The 22476-nt window shown below is 44.3% G+C and overlaps 2 protein-coding genes across 6 annotated transcripts in view; one reads left to right on the top strand and one right to left on the bottom strand.

Annotated features, from left to right (window-relative positions):
• Window positions 1-132: 132 nt before the first annotated feature.
• Window positions 133-20145, bottom strand: LOC142786456 (uncharacterized). 2 transcript variants are annotated; one of them, XM_075884157.1, is made up of 6 exons: window positions 19580-20145; window positions 15249-15766; window positions 13261-13476; window positions 6816-7084; window positions 4306-4728; window positions 133-2104 (listed from the first exon to the last, which is right to left on the bottom strand). In XM_075884157.1, exons 1-6 carry the CDS (start codon window positions 19989-19991, stop codon window positions 1864-1866), a joined length of 2079 nt encoding a protein of 692 aa, XP_075740272.1. In that variant the 5' UTR covers window positions 19992-20145; the 3' UTR covers window positions 133-1863. The 2 variants fall into 2 exon arrangements, with proteins under 2 accessions (XP_075740272.1, XP_075740273.1); XM_075884158.1 differs by having other exon boundaries at window positions 15249-15763.
• Window positions 19940-22476, top strand: part of LOC119180702 (FGFR1 oncogene partner 2 homolog) — a 55198-nt gene continuing 52661 nt past the window's right edge. Inside the window, exons 1-2 of one of the 4 annotated variants that reach the window (XM_075884160.1) lie at window positions 19940-20051; window positions 20629-20714. In XM_075884160.1, coding sequence (XP_075740275.1) covers window positions 20678-20714 — 37 coding nt within the window. In that variant the 5' untranslated portion in view covers window positions 19940-20051; window positions 20629-20677. Of the gene's footprint in view, window positions 20052-20317; window positions 20425-20628; window positions 20715-22476 lie in introns of those variants that run through there. The other 3 variants (XM_037431832.2, XM_075884159.1, XM_075884161.1) reach the window with 3 other exon arrangements.

Below are 22476 nucleotides of genomic sequence, written 5' to 3'. Positions count from 1 at the left end.
AAGGATCTTAGGGACAAACCTGCCAGTTAGAAAGTATTTGGAACAGCACATGGCTACTCAGAATGGATGAGGCACTACGCTGCTGACGTCATGCATGCAAAAAAAAAGAGAGTGAGAAATAAACAACTGAAATAATGCATTAAATATTTTATTCAACACAAAGGCACTCTTCAAGAACTATGTGCAAAGGCCTCTAGGTCGTTCGGCGGAGCTCATTATGTTTTGCTCCCTGCCGCCTTGTGTTTCCTGCATTGTTAATTCCTTTGATCAAGAAGTGCAGACACTTGAGGACAGTGGAAAAGAACAATTTTCATGCATACGGTATATCTTCCTTGAAAGAGTTGCATCCAACACCATTGAAGCAGAGGAAATTGCTTTTCACAAGAGCCACAATAATACAGATGCCGTTCGTGTGTAGCTCCAAGACGCTGAAGTGTTCAGTAGATATATTCCCAAGAGCTTCTGTAAATGCTTTGTCTTCCATGCTGAGAAGTGCACTGATGATATCTCTACTGCCATTTATCTAGTTCACTGCAGCAGCACTATTGCCTCTTGCATTATTCTAAATGTGCATAAGCACAAAACTAAGTTTCGGCTTATACTGTATTCAGCGCCTTAATTCTGAGTGACATGCTGCAAATAAGAAGTAGGGGTAGCACAGTTGGACAAGCAGGCTTCATTATGTTACATTAAACACCCTATCTGGGGTATTACACATGGGGCGCTCAGCATGTTAACTGAGAATGACTACAATGTAAATGCCTAATGTCGTAATAGAAAGCCCTTTTGGGGTTAAGGGGCAGTTAGCATGTTAATTTAGAATGAGTACAATGTAAATACCTGATGCAATAATACAGATCCTTTTCGGGGTATTACGTAAGGGGCGGTCAGTATGTTAACTTAGAAGCACTACAGTTAGTAACAGCCAAATGGAGAAACACAGAAAAAGCTTGGGGTATAACGTGAAAGGCAGTCAGCATGTTAATTTCAAATTACTAAAATGTAACTGCCTAATGTAGAAATAGAGAACATGTTAGGGTTACTTAAGTGGCGATCAGTATATTAAATTAAAGGCACTACAGTTGGTGAAAGCCAAATGTAGAAACCCCGAAACTGCTTGGGATAGTAGGTAAGTAGCGGTCAGTATGTTAATTTAGAATTACTGCAATGTAACTGCCTCGTGTAGTAATAAAAACCCTGACTGGGGTTACATAAGCAACGGTTGGCACATTAATTAAAATTTCAGAGCACTACTGTTGCTAACTGCCTAATGTAGTAATAAGACCCTCTTCGGGATATTACAGAAAAGCTGGTCGGTACATTAATTTAGATGCGCAACAATTTATGATTGCCTAGTGAGTAAATGCCCCGCTTGGGGTATTGCTCGAGGGACTTAGTTATGGGGACTGCAAATGGTAATTGCCTAACGCTTTCTGCAATGAGAAATGCAGTCAAATGCATTAGCAAGAGTTGCTTAAGTCTCGCTAGTAGCACCAGTCCTATGCTGCATGTCCTTCATAACTAAGCATTGCAAGAGATTCGAGCACTTTGTAATAAAGGCATTTTGTTACAAAGGCAGACGTACAACTCCGGCACGCTCCGTGTAGATCCATTAGCCAATCATGTTCACTTGTTCCGTTCATGCCTTGGAAGAGGTGAAGCTATTATCAGTGAGTACAAGGAACAATGTTTTTGAATGCGGAAGCACAAAGGGCACTTGAAGTGCACTGCCGTGAGTACAGTTTACGCTTGATCCTCAATTGTGAATGACTTGCACAGCTGATTACTCTTGCATTCGGAGGATGTTTGCACAACGGGTTGAATGTTCCGAAGCTCGGTTCCACGAGTGTGAAGCGGGAGGTGTCACGTCACGTCTGTGACAAGCTGTGCCAGGAAATCCGTTTGCCACTCGGTGCTTTGCAGCGAACGACGGGCCTCCATGTACGGCTCATGCAGCAGTGCTCGCACTCCCTGCACCTCGGAACGAAGAAGAGTGGCAAGCCGCGTTTGCACAGCCGACGAGCACACTCGCGTCATGCCTTCCTTGGCACCCGGCAACTGCTGCCACAACCACTGCTCGAACAACGAGAGCTGTTCCTCATCCCTGGAGAGATGAAAAATTAGAAAATACACTTGGGTCTTGACATAATATATGCACGATAGAATAAAAAAAAGAAAAAAAAAAGAATTTAAAACAAAAAAAAAATTGTGCATATATGAAAGTGTATGCCTTGCAAAAAAAGTTTATGAGACGTGAAATGTTTGAAATAGCTAGAGCCTCACTTTGTATGGAAACCTAGCACCCAAATAAATGTTACAGACTGCGGTAGTTCTTGCAACCTGAATAGTAGCCCATGAGACTAAAAACGTGGTACACTAACATGGCAGAAATCCACATTAGCAGTGAAATCCATGTCCCTTAAATTTTTGCTGCTGAGTGCACATCGCTATGTCCTAGGCTTGTGCAAATAGTGAATATTAGGTTCGAAGCGAATAGTAATTTTGATCAAATAATTATTTTCGTCAACTTCGAATAGTATATATCACATATAAAACAAATGGGCATATTTGTAATGACCTATATAACCTGCATAATACTCTTTTAAAATTGAAATGGGCCTCTATGCAAATGCCATTTTCCTTTTTCATTCGAAAGAAGTCTAAACAACTTTGAGTAGTAGCAGGACTAGACTTTTGGCAGAATACGAGTGATAACGTGTAAAATAGGTGACAATAAAAAAAATATTGCACAAGAACATGTAGGCTATCATAAAAAGCTTTTAAGACTAATAAAATGATTAATTGATTAAAGGGTAACATGTTCATATAAAGGGGCCCTGCAACACTTTTCTAAGTAGCCATGGAATAGATTCTGTGAAGAAGCTTGTTGTCTCACGAATTCACCCCCGCAAAATTTGTCGTACGCTGCAATTGCCTTCTCTCTTCTCGTCTCGGTGAAAGTGCTCTAAGCTGAGCAGAATGGGTTGGCGTGGGAAAAGGTAATAAGTCACGTGTGCCTTGTGACCTTGAGCATTCTTTCACTCTCCGTTTTTTTTTTTTTAATATTTCAGTCCGATCGCGCACGTACGTGTGCACAAGTGGCGGCCTCCTACAACGGCTCCAGTAAATACCGAGCGCGCCATGCTCAAATCAGCCAATGGCGGATACAATGGCTGCGACGAGTGATTTTTTAGCTTGTGGTGTCATTTGCCGAGAAAAGAGAGACATCTTTAGCGGACTTTGGAAAATTTCTTGTGAATTTCAGGCCGCGTGCTGCATTATAATACTTGACTTGCATGTTCTCGGTAGCCTCGACTACCGATCGGCAGCGTTTTCTGACTACGCTCAGAAAGTGTTGCAGGGTTCCTTTAAGTGTGAAGAAGTGCTTTGCGGCAGAGTAAATTTTTTTTGAATAGACGCTTTCACGGCTTAGCACCCCTATACTGCAGCTAAACCACCTTTACAAGCGGTTACATGTGGATTAACATGGTACACCTATTCGTTCATTGCAAATACTTTAAAATTTTCAATAATTTAAATTTAAATTGAAGCAAATTCGAATGCTATACTATTCACTCAACATGTTTGCAAAATAAACTTGACTTGGCAGTTGTACTTGCATAAACTTGGCCTCTGCAGATACATTCTAAAGCGAGAGCATCTTTCAAAATTCAAGGCCAATCTACAAAGCCAGCACAATATTTCTATGTCATTTTGACTGATCTGAAATGAGGCTTCAAAGGCTGATTTTTATGTTTAGTCTCAGTGCGTTGTGAGAGAAAACTTCAAATTTAAAGCTTCACAGATCAGGTCATAATTACCAGCTTACTTTTCCAAGCAAATAGATTCAGTAACGTGTTCTCAACGTTGCTCTTTCACACTGCTTCAATAGACCTGGAAAAAAATCTGGAGATTTCAGTAAATTATACTATTAATTGTCACAATTTATTTCATTAAAATATTCTAGTGAAGCGGATTGTGAAGATGCATTTGCTTCAGCATTTTAAGGAAACACGCTGATTATGAAAGATGCTATAGTTTTAAGCTCTTGCTTCCTTTCACCGCCTTGACGAGGTTCGAGTGTGCCAGAGTGTACCAATTCGGTATATACTGTTTAGGGAGACTGCACTACTACTGGGTTTTCAATATTAGTTGTACTTGACAGCCCAGGAACGCCTAATATCTTGTCTGTGCAAACACACACACTCTGTCATATGCGACAGAACTTGTGTTTGTGTGCTGTTCAGTGTTCCTATCCTATTCTGTGATTGGCATTTCGAAACGATGATCAAATCAGGAACGCACTGTGCACGGAGGCAGAGCCCTCCCTCAGGTAGCAGTTCCACGTTGGCCTGAAAGAGGGGCGAGGCACCATCGCAGCAGACGTACAGCGTGTTGTGCAGCCGCGTCAGGGCGTCCAGGGAAGACAGCCTCCAGGTCACAGATGTCGAAGCAGAGTAATGGCGACTCGGCTGCGCCGCAGTGAGCGACCAGAGGGCGAGTCGCGGGGGCACTCGTCCCTGCTTAGACCAGGGCAGCCGGTGCACCTCGATGACGCACTGGTGCTGCAGAGTGGAACCTCCAAGGACGCACACCGTAATGGGGCCGGCGGTGGCGCCGGGAAGGCTGCAGCTGGCACCGACCACTAAGGAGTCCCCCTCGAGCGATGTCTTGATGCCGAACGTGAGCCCGGGACTCACTACGAGCACGACATGTGGATGGTGCTCCCTGTAGAAAAGTTGCACAGCTTGTACCGACTCGCGCAAGGCTGGAGCAGAGTGCAGCTGGTCCGCATTCGGCTGGTCATGGTTTGACTAGGCACACATGCATTCACACACTGACACATGAAGTGCTCACGTAATCACATTGTAAATGATGAGTATTAGCTAGGCATCAATCATGTTAGACAGGGTATCGCTCGGCATTCACAGGATCAAGTAGCTTGATTAGCTTTAATTTGGCTAATGATCATAATTGACCTAATTATGTGCATGGCTAGGTACCAATTATGGTTAATTATAGTCAACCTAGACTTAATTATAGCTTATTTAGGTCAATTGGCCTAATTTGGATATCTAAGCATGGTCTCAATTGGCCTAATTTGAATATCTAAGCATGGTCTCAATAAGCTTGCATTCCCAGTCAATCTAGGCTTAAGTAACCTAATCAGCAATAGTCAGGCTCAGTTTTAATTTGTCTAAGCATGGCACATCTTTCCGAGCTCGGTATGAAGAGGCACACCAGAATCTCAACTCGACTTTATTAAGACTAATTAGACTTTAGGACTGATCACACTAAAATAGCAGGCTGAGGTTTGCACGTCCGGTCTGTAACTAATTGGTTCAGCAAACGTCCGTCCCGGTTGATTTGTGAAGCAGCAGAATGGTTCCAGAAAACCCGACAGCAGAGTTCTGTATTGCCTTGAAACACAAACCCCTCCAGTAAAACGTTATTGGTAGAGCTAAGTGAAATTGTACTCGTATGTTACAGGTAAACTTTGTTACGCTGAACTTACATTCAGCAGGATATAGACTTTAATCACACTTACAAGCACATATATGTTATGTGCAAATGGGCAAGGCGCACGTTAGATTTACTTCTTTATATCATAAGTTTATTTATCCCAATTGTAACTGCATTTATAAAGCATGGCATAATGACCACCAGGATAACAAATAGTGTATCGTTAAAGCCATGTATTGTCTTCTCTGCCATAGAGATTACTGCTGCTGCCACTGCTTAGCTTTGACACGGCGCTGCAACAATTGGACGCATGCTACCAGCTGTCTTAAACCCTTTAGTGCAAGAGAAAAAGAGAGAAATCGATTAGTGAGATGACAAATGACAACTACTATTGTAGTAAGACTGTCCCAAAGGGTGCAGTTGTTTTTTCAGCGTAAAGCAAAAACAGAATGGATGAAGCGGTTTGTATTTGTCTGCCGCAATCTTATCAAGCCAGAAGACATAAGACACTTTCAGAAGTAGTATGCTGCATCCTGCCGTGAGCACAGTGCTCAGCAAAATATTTTTGAAACACCTGCGCATATGGCCACACAATTACAACCTAACAAAAGCCTCAGCTCCTCCCATGGTCATCGCTGTCTTTCCCACAGTGAATTCACATAATTGCTCCATCCAATAGCGCTCCATCTAACGACAACAGGCACTTCTCGAATATTTCAGATAAATGGGTTTTTCATGCATACACAGGTTTGTGCAAGTGGTCTTGGAACCGAAACCTGAATGACCGGGTTAATTTCGTCACATATTCGGACATTTTCGCTCAGCCAAACATAATATTTTAGTTAGTGCTGCGGAGGAGGAGAAAGGGATTCACCAGAGGGACGCTCTTAGTTTAGAGTTCAAGTGCTGATCAAACTGTTCATCCTGAGCCTGTTGGACTGTTTTCGCTGTGCTAGCTTTTTGCCTGCTGCCCAATGATGATAAACCTCCTTCAAAGCAGAGGAAGGGTGCTGGGTCACATTGCGGTGCAGATTGAGAGGGCACAAGGTGATGTTGGAAACAAACATTCTGATAGTGCCCTTATGAGTACTAAAATCAAACCCATAACTTCTAATATGCGTAGTACTCACATTAGCCGAGCAGAAGTACTTATGGTTCCAGCGGAAACAAGCCAGCAAGTGAGGGGCAGGCACGCCGTAGTTTTTGTGGTCGGCACCTACACTTTCTAAGCTTGTAACTGACAATAGCCATTTTTGAGTGCATATAAATCAATGGCCAAAATACTCCATTAAAGCAGAGTGATAGGTTCCCGGCGCAAAGCCATTGTTCTAAAAGCGTGAGCTGCAACTCACGTGCCAGGTGGCCGGCTAAAACGGAATCCCAGGAGCAGCCGACGGCCCCAGACATAGGCCCAGGAGTCGAGAAGCTTGGATCTGCCCGGCACTTGCGCTACTTGCTCCGCTTGCTCCAATGGGTGCTGCTCCATCGGAAGCACGGGGACTAGCCTTGAGTCTCTGACAGGATCACCGTTGGTGGCCGATGACGGCTGAGTGTTCTCGTGCAGCAGTGCCTCCGCCTGTTCCCGCGCTCTTCTTAGCTTCTCGAGCGCTGCTTGACTGGCCTGCACGTTTAAAGTGAAACGCGAGCCCTCAGCAGTTACGTCATGGGGGACGATGTGCACAGTGACTTTGCAATGAATGAAATGGTCAAGTTAACGCTTGTGAGCACCTGTTGTACTTTCATTGCTTGGTGGATGTTAGCGTGAAAAAGGTCATAATAAGGAGACCTTGCTCTATTGCAGGAGTCCCAAGCTCACTACAGCTGGCGGGCCTCTGTTAGAAAATTTGATCGCGCTAGGGTCAAGAAAGTAAAGAAAGTGGGAGCTGGAGGGGTTGAGTGAAATGTCTAATAATGATGCCGTTTGAAAGAAAACGGTCCTCCCCAATTTCATTAGTGGGCAATTTTGAATGGCAATCAATAAGCCCTCAAGACTAGAGAAACATCGATACCAAACACCCAATCAAGTGAATTATGGATCCTGATTCTGAAATATAGTTTTTGTTCCATGATTACGGGCCAACACACGGTGACTGCGCAGCATGCCTTAGGAAAAATATACTATAAACGCAGTAATGTAGAGGCCATGGGCCACTTAGTACAAAAGGTGCATGGGTCGCGTGTTTAAGATCACTGCTCTATCAGGAAAATTGACTCGTATGAAGCTTTGCGTGTACTTGACGTATTACTTTTTTTATTTCTATTGTACCGCATAATGCTTTTCCTCAACTGTTTCCTTTATCCATGCTGGGAATTGGACCTTCATCCACATGCTCAACAGTGGAACTCATCCACATGCTCAACTTCATCCACATGCTCAACAGAAATAACCACAGTCAGTGATTGTATCTCGGCAACAACAAAAAGTGGCTCCGTGAAATGTCACATCATCTCGATAAAGGATGACATTTCCATACCAGAAACAGCTGATTGTCAACAAGTCTACGATCAAGAGGTTATCAATTATCGGGGAATGGTGCATTGACTGGCGCAGCTTCGATGGCTGCATTTGTGTATGTTTACTGACACCAGGTTTTTTGAATAAAATGCCGTTTCCAATATCTAAGCATTGTAACAGACTCACTTAAAATTTTTTGATGATAATTGTGTTACCCATTTGAATTGTGAAAGGCCAATGGTTGCTTGTACAGCAGTGCTATGCGTATGCTTGTTTTGCCATTTTTTTTCTGCCATCATTTTTCTGCCAATTAGAGAGTAAAAAATGCACACTTATCGAGTTTTTCGATACACCTCATTTGATTTCAAGCATCAAACTTTTATTATCCGTGGCTCTGCGTTTATGCTAAAACATGCATTTCCACAACCTTTGTGATGCCAGGTGGCCACGACAAGACTTAGTGTGTGGACGTTTGCAAAGGACCAGAAGGGATTGAGATTGACTCCCAGCCAACGTTGGCCTTTGCTGTCCCCCCTGGCCTTCCCAAGGATGTCATGTGTGCGATCTATAACGGGAAGCTACTGTGTAAGTGTATTATACTTGTCTTTATTGTCATGGCCACCGGATAAAAAAAGTGGAACAACATGAGGTATGCGGACAACTACCACAATGAAGAAAAAAAGTGTTAGTGAATAATCAAAGTCAACAAATAACATTCGAAACATCATAATAGATCGTGAGAATCTAAAAACAACAATGAGCTCAAGGCCTACAGTCAATTTCTAAACTTATTTAAACAAATGAAGCTCCCCCTTAAAACAGATGTGCTGAGATACGCTAAGTCCTGCCAACTGAACCCTAGGGAAACTCTGAACTCCACAGTATCACGGCATAACATGCTCCGCGCTCTGAAAACCATACCCTGTGATGAGAATGCCTTCTTAGGATCAAAATGATCATGCAGAACCTTATACTTCACCGCTTTCTCGATTCCTTTGTGCTTAAGCACCCCCTCATTCACGTCCCAGACAACCGCCAGGTCGATCACCAACACCTGGTTGCCAGACTCAACAACCAAGTCAGGCTTGAGCCTGACGCCATTTCTAGTTGTAAAACACGGCTCCTCACGAACCGTGATGGTCGGATTTCTTTTCATTATCAACCTGCCAACCTGCCTGGCTACACAGTTGTGGCGTTCCGTGCGAGAAAGGTGTACAGACTGTCACTCTTGACAGATATGGAAGGCTGCCTCGGGCTTCTCATTACACCGACGGCATAGTCACGAAGCGGGATGCAAACTTTGTTTGTTGGTTAATGCTCCCGTAGTGTAAAGGTTAGTTCGCAGTTTCAGCACCCTTATTCTGTACTGGTCTTTCAAGAGTTTAGAGTCGTGGCATAGCCACTTATTAGCTAAAGCCTGATCTTGGTGAGCTAGGAAGTCTCTGTTGTTGCAATTTGCTTTCAAACGCAACCACCATTTTTGCGAACCTCTTCGAAGAGCGGCATTAACGTCAGAGGCTGCCGTTATGCCTGAAGGAACTTCAAATAATGCTGAGATGCAAGAGACATTCTTATGAAACACTGTATTAAATAGGCAGTCCACGAAGGGACTACCCAAACGAATAAGTCTAACCAGACTTTTAAAGTGAAGAGCCTGTGCAACCCTCTGAAGTTGAATGATTCCTAGACCCCCAGATTTGGCTGGAAGCCAGACATGCAAATTTGGAAACTTCCCGCGCAATCGCAAAGCCTGTTTAATCCACTTACGGAGTAGGCTGTCAAGTCTTGCTGATTCCGAAGAAACATCCAAAATGTTTGAGGAGCCATATAGGAATATGGGCACGACCAATTGTCTAAGGCAGTGAAGCTTTCGAAAAGGTTTCAGAGAAGCCTTGGCAAGTAGTTCAAGGAGTATAAAACCCTTGTCGGAGTTAACAAGGGTTCTTGTTAACATACAGGTTAAGACCTAAATACCTGACTGTCTCATCTCTATCTTTAGGAGATAACAGATGACCTGAAATTGTCAAGGGGGGGATAGTTTAATTTAACATTTGCTCTGATAGCAAGGCTGCCATACAAAATATTGGGACTTTAAGGGGTTGATTCGCAAATTAACGTTACCAAGATATACTACTATTCGATCGAACGAAAGTTGAAGTCCCTCAAGAGTGTCGGACATCAACAACATATCATCTGCAAAGGCCATAGCTGCCAGTGATACACCTCCGAGAGGGGCCCCAACCCCTAAGTCATTTAGCTTGTACAGGAGAGGATCCAAAATGCAGTTAAAAAGGAAAGGAGACAAGGGGTCTCCTTGCTTAATTGCTTGTCTTAACGATACCCATTTGCTGTCTGTTTCTCCAATGGAGTAGGTGGTGGTGTACTTAAAGTATAACAGTTTAATGAGTTTTAGAAAATGCATTGAGACCTTTCGCGCTTCAAGAGCCCTAAAGATAGCAGAGTGCGAGACTGAATCGAAGGCCTTGCGTAAGTCAAGGCTCACACAGAAGAATGGTTCGTATTTAAGTTTCATGGTGCGCATGATAGCCTGCAGGACAAGAAGATTAGAGGACGAGCTGCAGTCCTTAGCAAAGCCGGATTGAAATTAGCGAAAATGGTTGGTGGCGGCGCTTATACCCGTGACACACGGGCAAAAGTAAAGTACTTTGAAGTAAACCCCTTTTGTCGCCTAAGGGGACCCCTTTTGTCGCCTAAAGGAGTGGCGCTGATGACACACGGCACCGGACTACTGCTTTAGGCGGTGCCTCAGAAGAACGCTGCAGAAAAAATGGCGCTGTTTGTCGAAGCAGCAAGATTGGAAATATTAAAAAGAATCTGCGCGTGTACATCACATTCAGCGACGCCGCAGCATAAAACCGTTTTTTTTTTATTGTCTGGTGGCTTATAATGCCCATACCTGTCCTTTTCTTTCGCTTTTTGCGTTTTTAGCAGCAGCCTAAGTTCGTCTGGCAACTATAAACAGTCAGTGTTTTGCTGTTTTTGTTTTTTGTCGTGCTTTTTACTTGGCTGCGTCTAGTTGGGTCAGTGACGGCGTGCCGTGTTTAATCGGTCCGGCGATGTCTCAGCGCAGAGACAGAAATAAAGCAACAGTTGAGGTGGGCCTGACTCTTGCCGCCCTCGGCTCCATCGAAGATGAGCTAAACGCTGCGAAGGCAAGAGTGATGAGCCTCAAACAAAGACTCGTCATGAACAGCTTCATTTTGACTGCTTTCGCACTGTCCCCCCGAGCCATCAACCGCGAAAGGTGGGCCTATGTGCGCAACGAACGCTGGTTCGAAGACACATTGCCGTTATTAGGCGACGGCCACTTTAAGCAGTGTTTTCGAGTGAGCCCAGCCACCTTCCCTTTCATTTCGGACAGCCTACGCCCTTCGCTAGAGAGGGTCACAAGATACCACGTCGCCGACACAGCAACTGCCGCTGGCAACCCTAACATGATCGCGCTAGTGACGTAATGCAGGCGTTTGAGAGTATGGACAGACTATAGGCCTTCACTTTTTTGCGCTGAGAAAATGAAAACATTTTCTCAGCGCAAAAAAATACTGACAGGGCACCGCAGTGTTGCGACACGTTTTCTTCTATTGATAAATTATGCACACTGTATGCGAGAGTACTCCCTTCCTGCCAGAAAAGTAGATGCGGGATCTGCTTTTGCGAAAAGGATCTTTGCCGGAAAGGAGTTACTCCTTTGTCGTGTGTCACTGCGCCCGAACGCCTTTCCGAAAGATGTCCCCTTGTCTAAAGGACTTAAGGGTGCCGGTGTGTCAGGGGCATCAGCCTAGATAGCAAAAGTTTCGTGACCGAACGGAACAAAACTGGAGAAACAGAAAGCGGGTGAAAGTTGCCTAGACACTGAGGATTTGCCTTTTTAGGAATGAAAACAGTACGGCTCTGCTCATTTCCATGGAAACCAGGCTGAATATCAGCCAGTTATTGAAAACATGCTGTAGGATACTTCGGGGGTATATTTAGTGATTCGCCGACAAAAATGTGATCTGGACCAGGAGCTGACTTGGAAGAGAGCAGGCGAATAGCCACAGCTACCTCGCCTCCAGAAAACAAACTCTCGTGCATATCTGGAATAACAGAAGAAACAAGAGGTTCAGAGAGAAGAGCACAATAAGAGTTGAATACTTTATCGAACTCGTTGTGTAAGTCTGAAAAAGAGCATAGAGTAGTGTCTCCGATCAACAAGTGATCCGCAAGAACTTTAGGGCCTAAGTGATATAGCCGCTGGTGTTTGACATACTGCGAACGTTTACGCTGACTACTGTTTTGACTAGCTGGCTGACTAGATTTTGTTTGCTTTTCTTTGTAGTTTTAGCTTTCTGTTTCACCCCAAACACATTATAAATGGTTCTCAAGTCGTCAGTAGACGTAGGACCTGAAACAAGTGCAGAAACTATAGCCTCATTGGAAACACCCAATTCAGTAAGGACATACACATCTCTGAAGCAGGGAGTTCATGAGGAGTAGGAGACACTGAACCACAGAATGAAGATAATGTAGCAGGGTTAATGGTGTGTGAATTGAGAAGTTCTAAAACGTTCTGGTAGCGAGTGGTAGGATGAACTTGAGAAATACTTGAAACAATATGACTGCCGAAAACTGCATGGAGTGCTTCATTGATTCTTTTATGGCCCCCAAACTATAGTTTCCTCTTCTCCAAAGCGATTGACTCAGAATCTGCCCATCTGCAGTGGGAATATTCCGGGCCCTCAATGTAGTGTTCACTGTACAAACTAGTATGAGTAACCTGAATCTTTTCAAGGGCTTCATGGTATTTAGGCAGCTTGTGCATTTTCTCTATTGCCTCTCTAGAACGGTGAGTAAATTTGGTTGCTAAGAGATCATTAACCAAGTAGACCTCCCCAAGGGCTAACTCTGTGTAGGCTGATGCCTCGACCTACGTATCAGACCATTGTTCCTGTGTGAGATTCGCATATCTCCTCGTGCTAGGTCTGAGCAAGTGAACTGAAGCAAGTTGCGGAAGAGCCGCACTTTCATTATGAACAACTGGTTCAACGACCAATTGGTCTTCATTGTCAAGTGCCTCATTAACGCTCCCAGCAATGTCCAGAGATGCACGAGCAGGCACATGAATCGGAGATACATTAGCAGGCCCTAAACAGGGCTGAACAGGAACTTATTCATGAGGGGGAGAAGTATAATCATTTGAAAAAAAACATGCTTAGATTCCTATAAATCTACACAGGAAGCTGTGTAGCTTCCAGCTAGGTCCCAGAATTTCATTAGAGTTGGCAAAACAATAGAACTTGTTTGAGTGACCCCGATGCCACGTGACCGCAAAAGCCACTCACGCCAGAGTAGTGCTGCAGTAGATCGACAAGGACCTGTGAGGCCTGGTTACCGGCTGCTGCCGCTCCCTCATCTCCTTCATGTTGCACTGCGAAGCGGCTTGGCTGAAGGCAGCGGATGTGGCTATTCCCCGGCTCCCAGGCTACGACTTGCTCACTGCCTAAGCCCAACAAGTCCCCGCAGCAGATCTCAGGGCCTGGTTCGATGCAGTCACCCAACTGAAACACGAGTGCATGGGACCATCTTCACATGGCTCTGAGAAAAAGCGGCACAATCACATGATGAACATCACATAGGTTATAGAGTGACTTGTTGAACAAGTCGGTTCATTCTCACAGTAGCTTTCCGCGCTTGTCCGTCTCTCCTTTTTATTTCGCGCTACAAAAATAGTTTATAATTGAGCATGCTACTGAAGGAAACTCTAGCACCAGCATTGTCCGACAAGTGTTGTGAGTACAGGGCTTCATCTAACTTGGGAACAGTGGGTTTTACTGAAATCTGCATGACGATTTTCTTGTTGCACGGCAGTGATTTCAGCCATCCTTGTTGCTTTTAGCCTATCAAATTCAAGACCCATATTATAATCACTGAAAGTGAGTTCCTTTGCCAGAATATCAGGTAAATCTATTGACAAACTCAATTGAAAGTTTCAGTAGTCATCCATGCACTTTAATCGTCAACCACAAAGTGATACAAGCACAAAACACTAAAGCGTTCCACAGCTACCGTGTGTTGCCAGCACACAAACGCAGATGAGTCATGAACAACAGAAATTAAGCTGCAACATGGGCTAGAGTTCCTATGACAGTTAGTGAAACATTGGCTGAATAATGAAAAACGATAAAAATGAGAGCACTGACAACTTGGCCCATCCACATGGTTATTTGGTGTAGCATTAGTAGAAATAATGGAAGAGTTGTACATGTGCAGCTGTATCACTTTGTCGTGTCACTTAATCACTACAAGGGCATAATTACTACATTTCCAAGGACTCGTTTCGTTGTCTGACAAACCTTAACGAGAACCAGCTGATAATGAAGCCTATAAAATTATATAAGATGCTAATTTTACTGTTTTTAAGTGTATGGTAGTAATTGTGACACCTGAAAAAAGTCACGAGGACGAAAAGACCAACTGCCGCAGGCAGAGATTAAACCTATGACCTTTAGATTACGCGCCAGATGCTCTTACCAAAAGTGAACTACAGTGGCTCTCGTCCCCTAGTCCACTTATCAGGTATTCATGTGCATGCCAACCCTGAAAGCATTAGTCAGCACCACTCTTTCCCATTACGATGAGTGTGCAACTCTCTCTTAACTAGATGGTGTCCCATTGTACGTGAGCCTTTCATGACCGGACAGCAGACCAATAAGCCCTCACACACTGCCTGATGGCATCAACTCTTGGCTTCATTATCTGATAGTTTTCCTTAAGATTTTTTCCCAAACAGAGGAAACAAGTCTTCGAAAATTCTCTTCCTTCATTCACAGCGAGGGTCTCATTCTGGCAGAGTTAAGTGTTTTCGTTGAGCGCAGAATCGAGGGGTCAGCCGCTGCTGTTCCTCAGTTGGTAAGAGCATCGGGCAAGTAATTCGAAGGCCACAGAATCGGTTCCAGCCAACGGCAAGTTGTCTTTTCGTACGCTTTACTTTCTCCCTATCTACATTGCAAGCACTACAATACACTTAAAACAGTACAATTATTGCCCCCTAAACCTTTGTTAGCTTTATTATCTGCTGGTTTTCATCAACTACTAGGAAAAGGCATTCTGAGAAATAGAGGTAGGCACCAACATAAGCTTGTCAGACAAACTTGTGAGCAACATGTTAGCTGTTTTGGGACCTAGTTATGCTAACAGAACAAGGCGATACACTTGATTTCAATATTTCGTAAATATATTGCATTGTTAAGATGCATATACATGTCCTTTGTGAGGAAAGTGACACAGCCAGTCTACCTCAGTATCCACCACTTAGTACAAAGTCACTCACCTGGAACCTTCCTCTCGTTTCCTGAGCAATCACCGCACCACCACCAGAGTCGAACCAGACGAGCAGGTAGTCCAGGCCACCGCAAAAAAAGCTTCCTTGCAGCCTCTTGACGCTCGAAGAAGGCAGCTGGCAGCGATACCGGGGGCAACCGGATTCAATTACCAGCAATGAGCCAGATACGGTACACGCTACAGTCACATTGTCCCGAAACACCGTCTTTAGCCGGTCCCAAGGAGTGACCGGTGCTTCCCCATGTGACCAAGCAAGGGTGACTAGGCAAGCCGTCAGACTGGAGCTTTCATACAAGGAGCCCAGGAAAAGACTTGCTGGAAGTCGGGCAGTTCGATTTTCGGAAGTTGCAACGAAGTACGCGCCTTCCTTCAGTGCAAGGACGCAGAGAAGAATCCAAGACATCTCGGAGGAATCTCCGGAGATGGCCACCTGGCAGCTGGTACCAGAAAGAATGCCCTGGACTGGCTCTTGTTCGTCCAAGGTGATCATAACGGGACCACTGTCTGCTGCAAATTCAAAAGCAGAACCACGTGCTTCTCACCTCGCAGTAAGATCTCCATTTAGTCTAGGTGATCATCCCTATCTAAAAATGAATATGTCTATGGGGGAAAAAAAAAAAAAGGAAGGTAATAATTGGAAGCAACATGCACTTCTCATTTTCCATCTGATTCTTTACTGTATGAAAAAATGAATCCATAATACTAGTGAACACACCCTATTTGGAATAGTTGCCGGGCTTGAAATTGAAGAATTGAAGTCTAGCGGTTGTGGTATGCCATTCAGTGTAAACCACTACATGTTTTTGCTAGTACGATCAATTCAGTCAGTACCAACTAACTCAAATGAGTAGTCTAAAAGGACGTCTCCTACACTTACATAATTCCGACACTACACACATTATATTACACTGGTTACTTCATCTGGAAGTCTAATTGGATTATAGCAGCCAGCCAGTATCATTCTGGACGAATGGAACGTAGTTAACTTGCTTACTCTAAACTGTGTGGCCAACAGTGACAGGTTCATCAGCTTTGTTGGTGTATGTACTGATGTACTGTGGATACATTTTCTCGTACATAAGTTCTACCAAAGAAGGTTTTGATGATATTTCTTAAGACTTTGTGATTAGCCATGCAAGCAGAATTAGAATTATAAATTAACAATACGGTTAAAAAATGAGTGCTATCCTTCTGTGGCAATGAATGTGCGTGAGTTGTTTTCCCGAGTTGAAACATGTGTATATTCTTGTGCAGTTAGTCACAAACGTAGAAAGTATGTCGGCACATATTTACACCGCTTCTCTTGATGCTTTCAACTTCCACAAGCAAATGAGTCGACACTTGCATTACAACACGATCGAAGAAAGGATCCACATTTCCCTGTACAGCAAGTACGAGCCATTACTTTACAATGACAGCGTTGTAGTAGAAGAAAACCTAATGCAGATATATCAAACGAATTGTTTGAATGCCATAGAAGCCAATAATACAGAAAAACAAAGAAAACTTTATGTTCTTCATGACATTCAGGCAATGAGCAACAACATACAATCGTGTCAGCACCTTTCAAATAGTGTGATCCATGCGTTCTGTATTCTTAAGAGTCTTTAATGGTGCAAGTTGATTTATCATACCATGGTAATGCTAAGCCAAAAAGGTCCTGAGTGTTAGATGTTCCTCTGTAGCGTCCTTAGGTGTGAAAGCACAAATGTGGTCAAATACGTATACTGAAGTCCACTTCCTTGGAAATAATGTCCTCGCCAAGTGGGCAGGTGCTTTTATGGGAGTATGCTTCAAAACCCTCAGTGACACTTTAAATGTGCTGTGTTGAACGGGAAAACAGAGCACACTTGCAGCAAATGAAAGAAAAAAACAGCCTTCCAAAGTATGATAGTTTCACACTGAATGATACACAAAAACAATGTTTTTTTTTTTTTTCAACAAGAAATCGGCTGCTTTCATACAAGCAATCAAAGCCTACTAACTGAGGCACATGCAGTCAAGGCACAATAAGGTGTGCTTAGGAAACTTGGGATAGGCAAAAGTCGGATGTATGCACTAAGGGACAAAGAAGGCAAAATAACTACCAATATGGATAGGATAGTTAAAATAGCGGAGGAGTTTTACAGAGATCTGTACAGTAGCCGAGACAACCACGACCTTAATACTATAAGAACTAGCAGTAACCCAGATGACACCCCACCAGTAATGATAGAAGAAGTCAGAAAAGCTTTCGAGAGCATGCAAAGAGGCAAAGCTGCTGGTGAGGATCAGGTAACATCAGATCTGCTGAAAGATGGAGGACAGATTGTATTAGAAAAACTATCCACCCTGTTTACGAGGTGTCTCCTGACGGGAAGGGTACCAGAGTCTTGGACGAACGCTAACATCATCTTAAAACATAAGAAAGGAGATGACAAGGACTTGAAGAATTACAGGCCGATCGGCTTGCTTTCTGTAGTATACAAGCTATTTACAAAGGTAATTGCTAACAGAGTAAAGAAAACATTAGAATTCAATCAACCAAAGGAACAAGCAGGATTTCGAACAGGCTACTCAACAATTGACCACATTCATACTATCAATCAGGTAATAGAGAAATGCTCAGAGTATAACCAACCACTATACATAGCCTTCATAGATTACGAGAAGGCGTTTGATTCAATAGAAATATCAGCCGTCATGCAGACACTGCGGAATCAGGGCGTAGATGAAGTATATATAAACATTCTGGAAGAAATCTACAGGGGATCAACTGCTACCATAGTGCTTCATAAAGAAAGCAACAGAATACCAATCAAGAAGGGTGTAAGGCAGGGGGACACAATCTCCCCAATGCTATTTACCGCGTGCTTACAGGAGGTTTTCAGAAGCCTAGAATGGGAACAGTTAGGGATAAGAGTTAATGGAGAATACCTTAGTAACATGCGCTTCGCCGATGACGTTGCATTGCTGAGCAACTCAGGGGACGAATTGCAACTCATGATTACGGAGTTAGACAAGGAGAGCAGAAAGGTGGGTCTTAAAGTTAATCTGCAGAAAACGAAAGTAATGTACAACAACCTCGGAAAGGAGCAGCGCTTCGAGATAGGTAATAGTGAACTTGAAGTTGTAAAAGACTATGTCTACTTAGGGCAGGTAATAACCGTAGAGCCTAACCATGAGATTGAAGTAACTAGAAGAATAAGAATGGGGTGGAGTACATTCGGCAAGCACTCTCAAATTATGACAGGTAGATTGCCACTATCCCTCAAGAGGAAGGTATATAACAGCTGTATCTTGCCGGTACTTAGCTACGGAGCAGAAACCTGGAGACTCGCAAAGAGGGTTCAGCTTAAATTGAGGACGACGCAGCGAGCAATGGAAAGAAAAACGGTAGGTGTAACCTTAAGAGACAAGAAGAGAGCAGAGTGGATTAGGGGACAAACGGGGGTTAAGGATATCATAGTTGAAATAAAGAAGAGGAAATGGACATGGGCCGGGCACGTAGCGCGTAGACAGGTTAACCGCTGGTCATTAAGGGTAACTAACTGGATTCCCAGAGAAGGGAAGCGGGTTAGGGGGAGACAGAAGGTTAGGTGGGCAGACGAGATTAAGAAGTTTGCGGGTATAAATTGGCAGCAGCAAGCACAGGACCGGGTTAACTGGCGGAACATGGGAGAGGCCTTTGTCCTGCAGTGGACGTAGTCAGGCTGCTGCTGATGATGATGACAGAATGCAATCAGATTGGAGTATTCTATTCTGCGAATAACACTCTGCTTGCGTCGTTTATATTCAGTAAACCACACTTTGGTCGTAGCGTACCCCATAAGCACACTTAACTTGTGCACTTATCATGCGTATGAATGGTGGTTCTATTTTGTGATTGGCACCATTAGGCTATCTCGCTGCCTCTCATGAACTGCATTGCATGCTGTATGGGCCTATGGCTACATACATGCATCGTGCACTACATATAGGTATTTTCATTACTTCTTGAAGCCTGTGTCGCAAGTACTGTTCGAAGTGCCAGATTTCATCATTGAAATAAAAAAAACAACTGTCTCACAACAAGACACGAATAGACTTTCAATGAACGCTAAGCAGCACGAGTTTGAAATTTTGAGGTAGTCGGCTGTCCATTCAATGAAGCTATAGCGCTGAAAAAAAAAACAAACAAAAAAACAGGGACCAAGCAAGCATACGTTCTGTTCTCTCCCTTGCCACCTGTTTTCAGCGCTATAGCTTCATTGACTTCATGGAACTTAGCAGCAGTTTTAAAGCTTTTACAACAGCCGATTACGAGCAAAAGGTGATGTTGTCTTCCGTATTCGCACGCACTTTGAAGTAGCGGCTCCAGCCGCAAGCGGCCAGGCGACAACTGAACCAACGTGGGGCCGTCGAGCACGGCGCATTGCGAGGCGTCGGCCGTCACGTCTCCGGCTTGGAACGCGCCGCTCTCTCCGTCCCAAACGTGCACCGAGTCCCCGGCACGCAGCACGAGCGTCTCGAGCCCGCTGGACCAGCAAGACACGCGCGCGAGTTCGCAATCGCGCCTGTTGTGGCCGGTTCCAGGCGCTGCTGCCACTACGTGGTTTTCCCCGGCTAGCACCGCTTCGTAAGCATCGCCCTTTTGGCCGTTGGCTCTGAAGCAGCGCACCAGGCAGCGGCCTTCGGACGTAGTCCGCGCGCACCACAGTTTGCCGCCGAACACCGTCGGCGTTGACTCGAAGCCGCCGCCGCCGCCTGACATCGGTTGGCCGCAGCGAAGAAGCGACGTGGCGGGCTAAGGACCCGATCAGCCCCCGCCACGGTAATTCAGCGATGTTCGTCAATTTCGTGCGCTTTCGTGTTTCGAAGAGTTCTGTTATTCCTTTCTCTATAAGTTTTGTACTCACCGCCATTACCTAGATGCGAAACTGCGCATGAAAAGGTAGTGCTGTGGTTTATGACTGCCAAAGCCAATGTGCCAAAAATACAAATTTTGTTATAAAATCTTAATTAGGTCAGTTAAAACATACATATATGCATACTTATATTTTTTTAATATTTACTTTAAACCAAACATTCTTTTCGAAGTTTTGTTTCGAGGCAATGCAAGTCGAAGCTGCAGCCAAAAGCAAATCAAAATTGTAATCGATTTAACAAAATTACGTTCAGCGTTGGGATAGTCGGGAAGTGGCCGGGTGAGTGCATCTTCTCTCATTTACGAATGCTTCTCGCATCTTGCACAAACACAAATGTAAAAGCGCATTCTAACTAGAAAAATTACGGCTAAATATTAAGCTCCTGCTCGTGCGGCGTCGGTTACCCCCATCGGTGTGCTGTACCGCGCAAGGTGTGGCCGTTGACCGTGTTTTTTAAAAAATGTCTTTCGGTGTCTTCGACAGGACTTCGAGTTCAAAGAGAGGGCTGGTTGCTTCTTGAACCGCTGCGGGCATGTTCGCAGGCAACTCACCGGGGACACTGCAGCAACGTGAGTTGTCAACTGTATCATTTCTGGGGTGCCACTGCGGACCACATTCTGGACATCATGGAAAAGGATAGGCATGCGGCCGGAATTTTGTGCTCAGAAACGGCACTTAGCATCAGCAGTTTAGCGCAATGGCCCCTGCTGGATACTTGGTGCAGATGACTGAAGCGCAAAAAAAAAAAAAAAAATCGCGAAACAGGAGGAGCAGAAAAAAAAAAAAAAACAGCGTCAAGTGTGCACCAACTTGCCCCCCAAAAAGTTCTTTTGTCCCCTGCTGGAACTGTGAATTTCGGCACATTTCTCCGGTGACTGTACTAACTCGTCTTGCGCCTTTTCTTGCTGAAGCGTTGGTAGCTACGCTGGACTGAAATTTATGCATGCATTGTGATGTAAACGACAGCTCAAACTTGTAAGTTGGTAGTGAAGGGGCAAATGCGAACGAACTCCACGTCCCTGCCCCGACCGTGACAACTTTCAAAACGTTCACCCCTATACGACATTAATTGTAGGCATCTGAATTGACATGCTGATCGCGATAATGCCCATAAAGTGAACTGCAACTAAACAAATGCAAGAAGTGAAATTGATGGGGAAGCCTAGCAGTATAAATAGATGAACACCACTGCAGAAGCAGGCCCACAACGGAAAATTGTTGAAACTGCAAAACGTGCACACATTTTTTCAGGAGATGGACATTTCCCCGTGGTAAAATGGCATGCACGTAGAAAATGTTGAGCAAACTAAGTAACCTAGGTAACAACGTTAGGGACCACAGATGGTTTCAGGCAGCCAATTGTAGCATAATACATGTTTTTTTAATATGTAATGCTGTTTATTACAGTTTGCCACCCTGTGTGCACTACTGTCTTCTTTCCTAGCCCCCAAATTGTCAAACATGTCACCTGTCACTACAGGCAGGTTGTAGAGCTGAGGTCTAGCCAAAAACATAACTGAAAACTTCTAATCATTATGCATACCTGCTTTGCACAACTAGAAACATACAGAGATGTGTTTCTGTAACCGAAGATTCCAAAAGATGATTCGTTTCAAATGAGAACAGGAGCAAAACTGCTACTCAGCCTAGTTGGAATGAATTCATCTTTTGGGGGCCACATTGTGCAAGACAAGGACGTAGGCGGGAGAATAAAGTGGTGCAATCTAACTAGTTTATTTTTGGAAGATACATTTGCTTTAGTAACTGAGGGTCCCGTTGCAGTCTTGTACTTTGGGACCCTCTTCTGTATATTTTACTCCCTGTAACTTACTTTATGACATGATAATAAACTGATTGATTGAACCAGCATTATCTGCGCGATCTCGTCAAAAATGCACATGACTCGCGGATATTACAAGTATGTAGATCATTGCCTCACGAATGTGATAATCTGAGCCCCCCTTCCACCTCGTGACACCACACTGTAGATACTGCTCACAATCGGCCACCCTCATACACATGGCATGGACGTGCCCACAGTATGCTGCCGCTTCTCACATAGAAGATACATGGGAGTCCCTTCTGCATATCACTGACTCGGCACAGCAACACCGGGTAATCTCACGCGCATTGAAAGGCCGCGGTGTCCCAAGGGATCCCCGCTGATCTCCTCGAAGTAGCGTAACCGACCTCTCGGCCGGTCCCCTCTTTTGGGAGTAATAAAGTTTTGATCATCACCCCCCCCCCCCCCCCACGTGTTGTTATATGCACAAATGTGTATTTTTGACAACATTATGCAGATCATGTGGACTATTGAGCAGATGTATTTAA

Source organism: Rhipicephalus microplus, unplaced genomic scaffold (genome assembly GCF_043290135.1).
Source record: "Rhipicephalus microplus isolate Deutch F79 unplaced genomic scaffold, USDA_Rmic scaffold_24, whole genome shotgun sequence".
NCBI lineage: Eukaryota > Metazoa > Arthropoda > Arachnida > Ixodida > Ixodidae > Rhipicephalus > Rhipicephalus microplus.
This window is presented reverse-complemented; position numbering and strand designations above follow the sequence as displayed.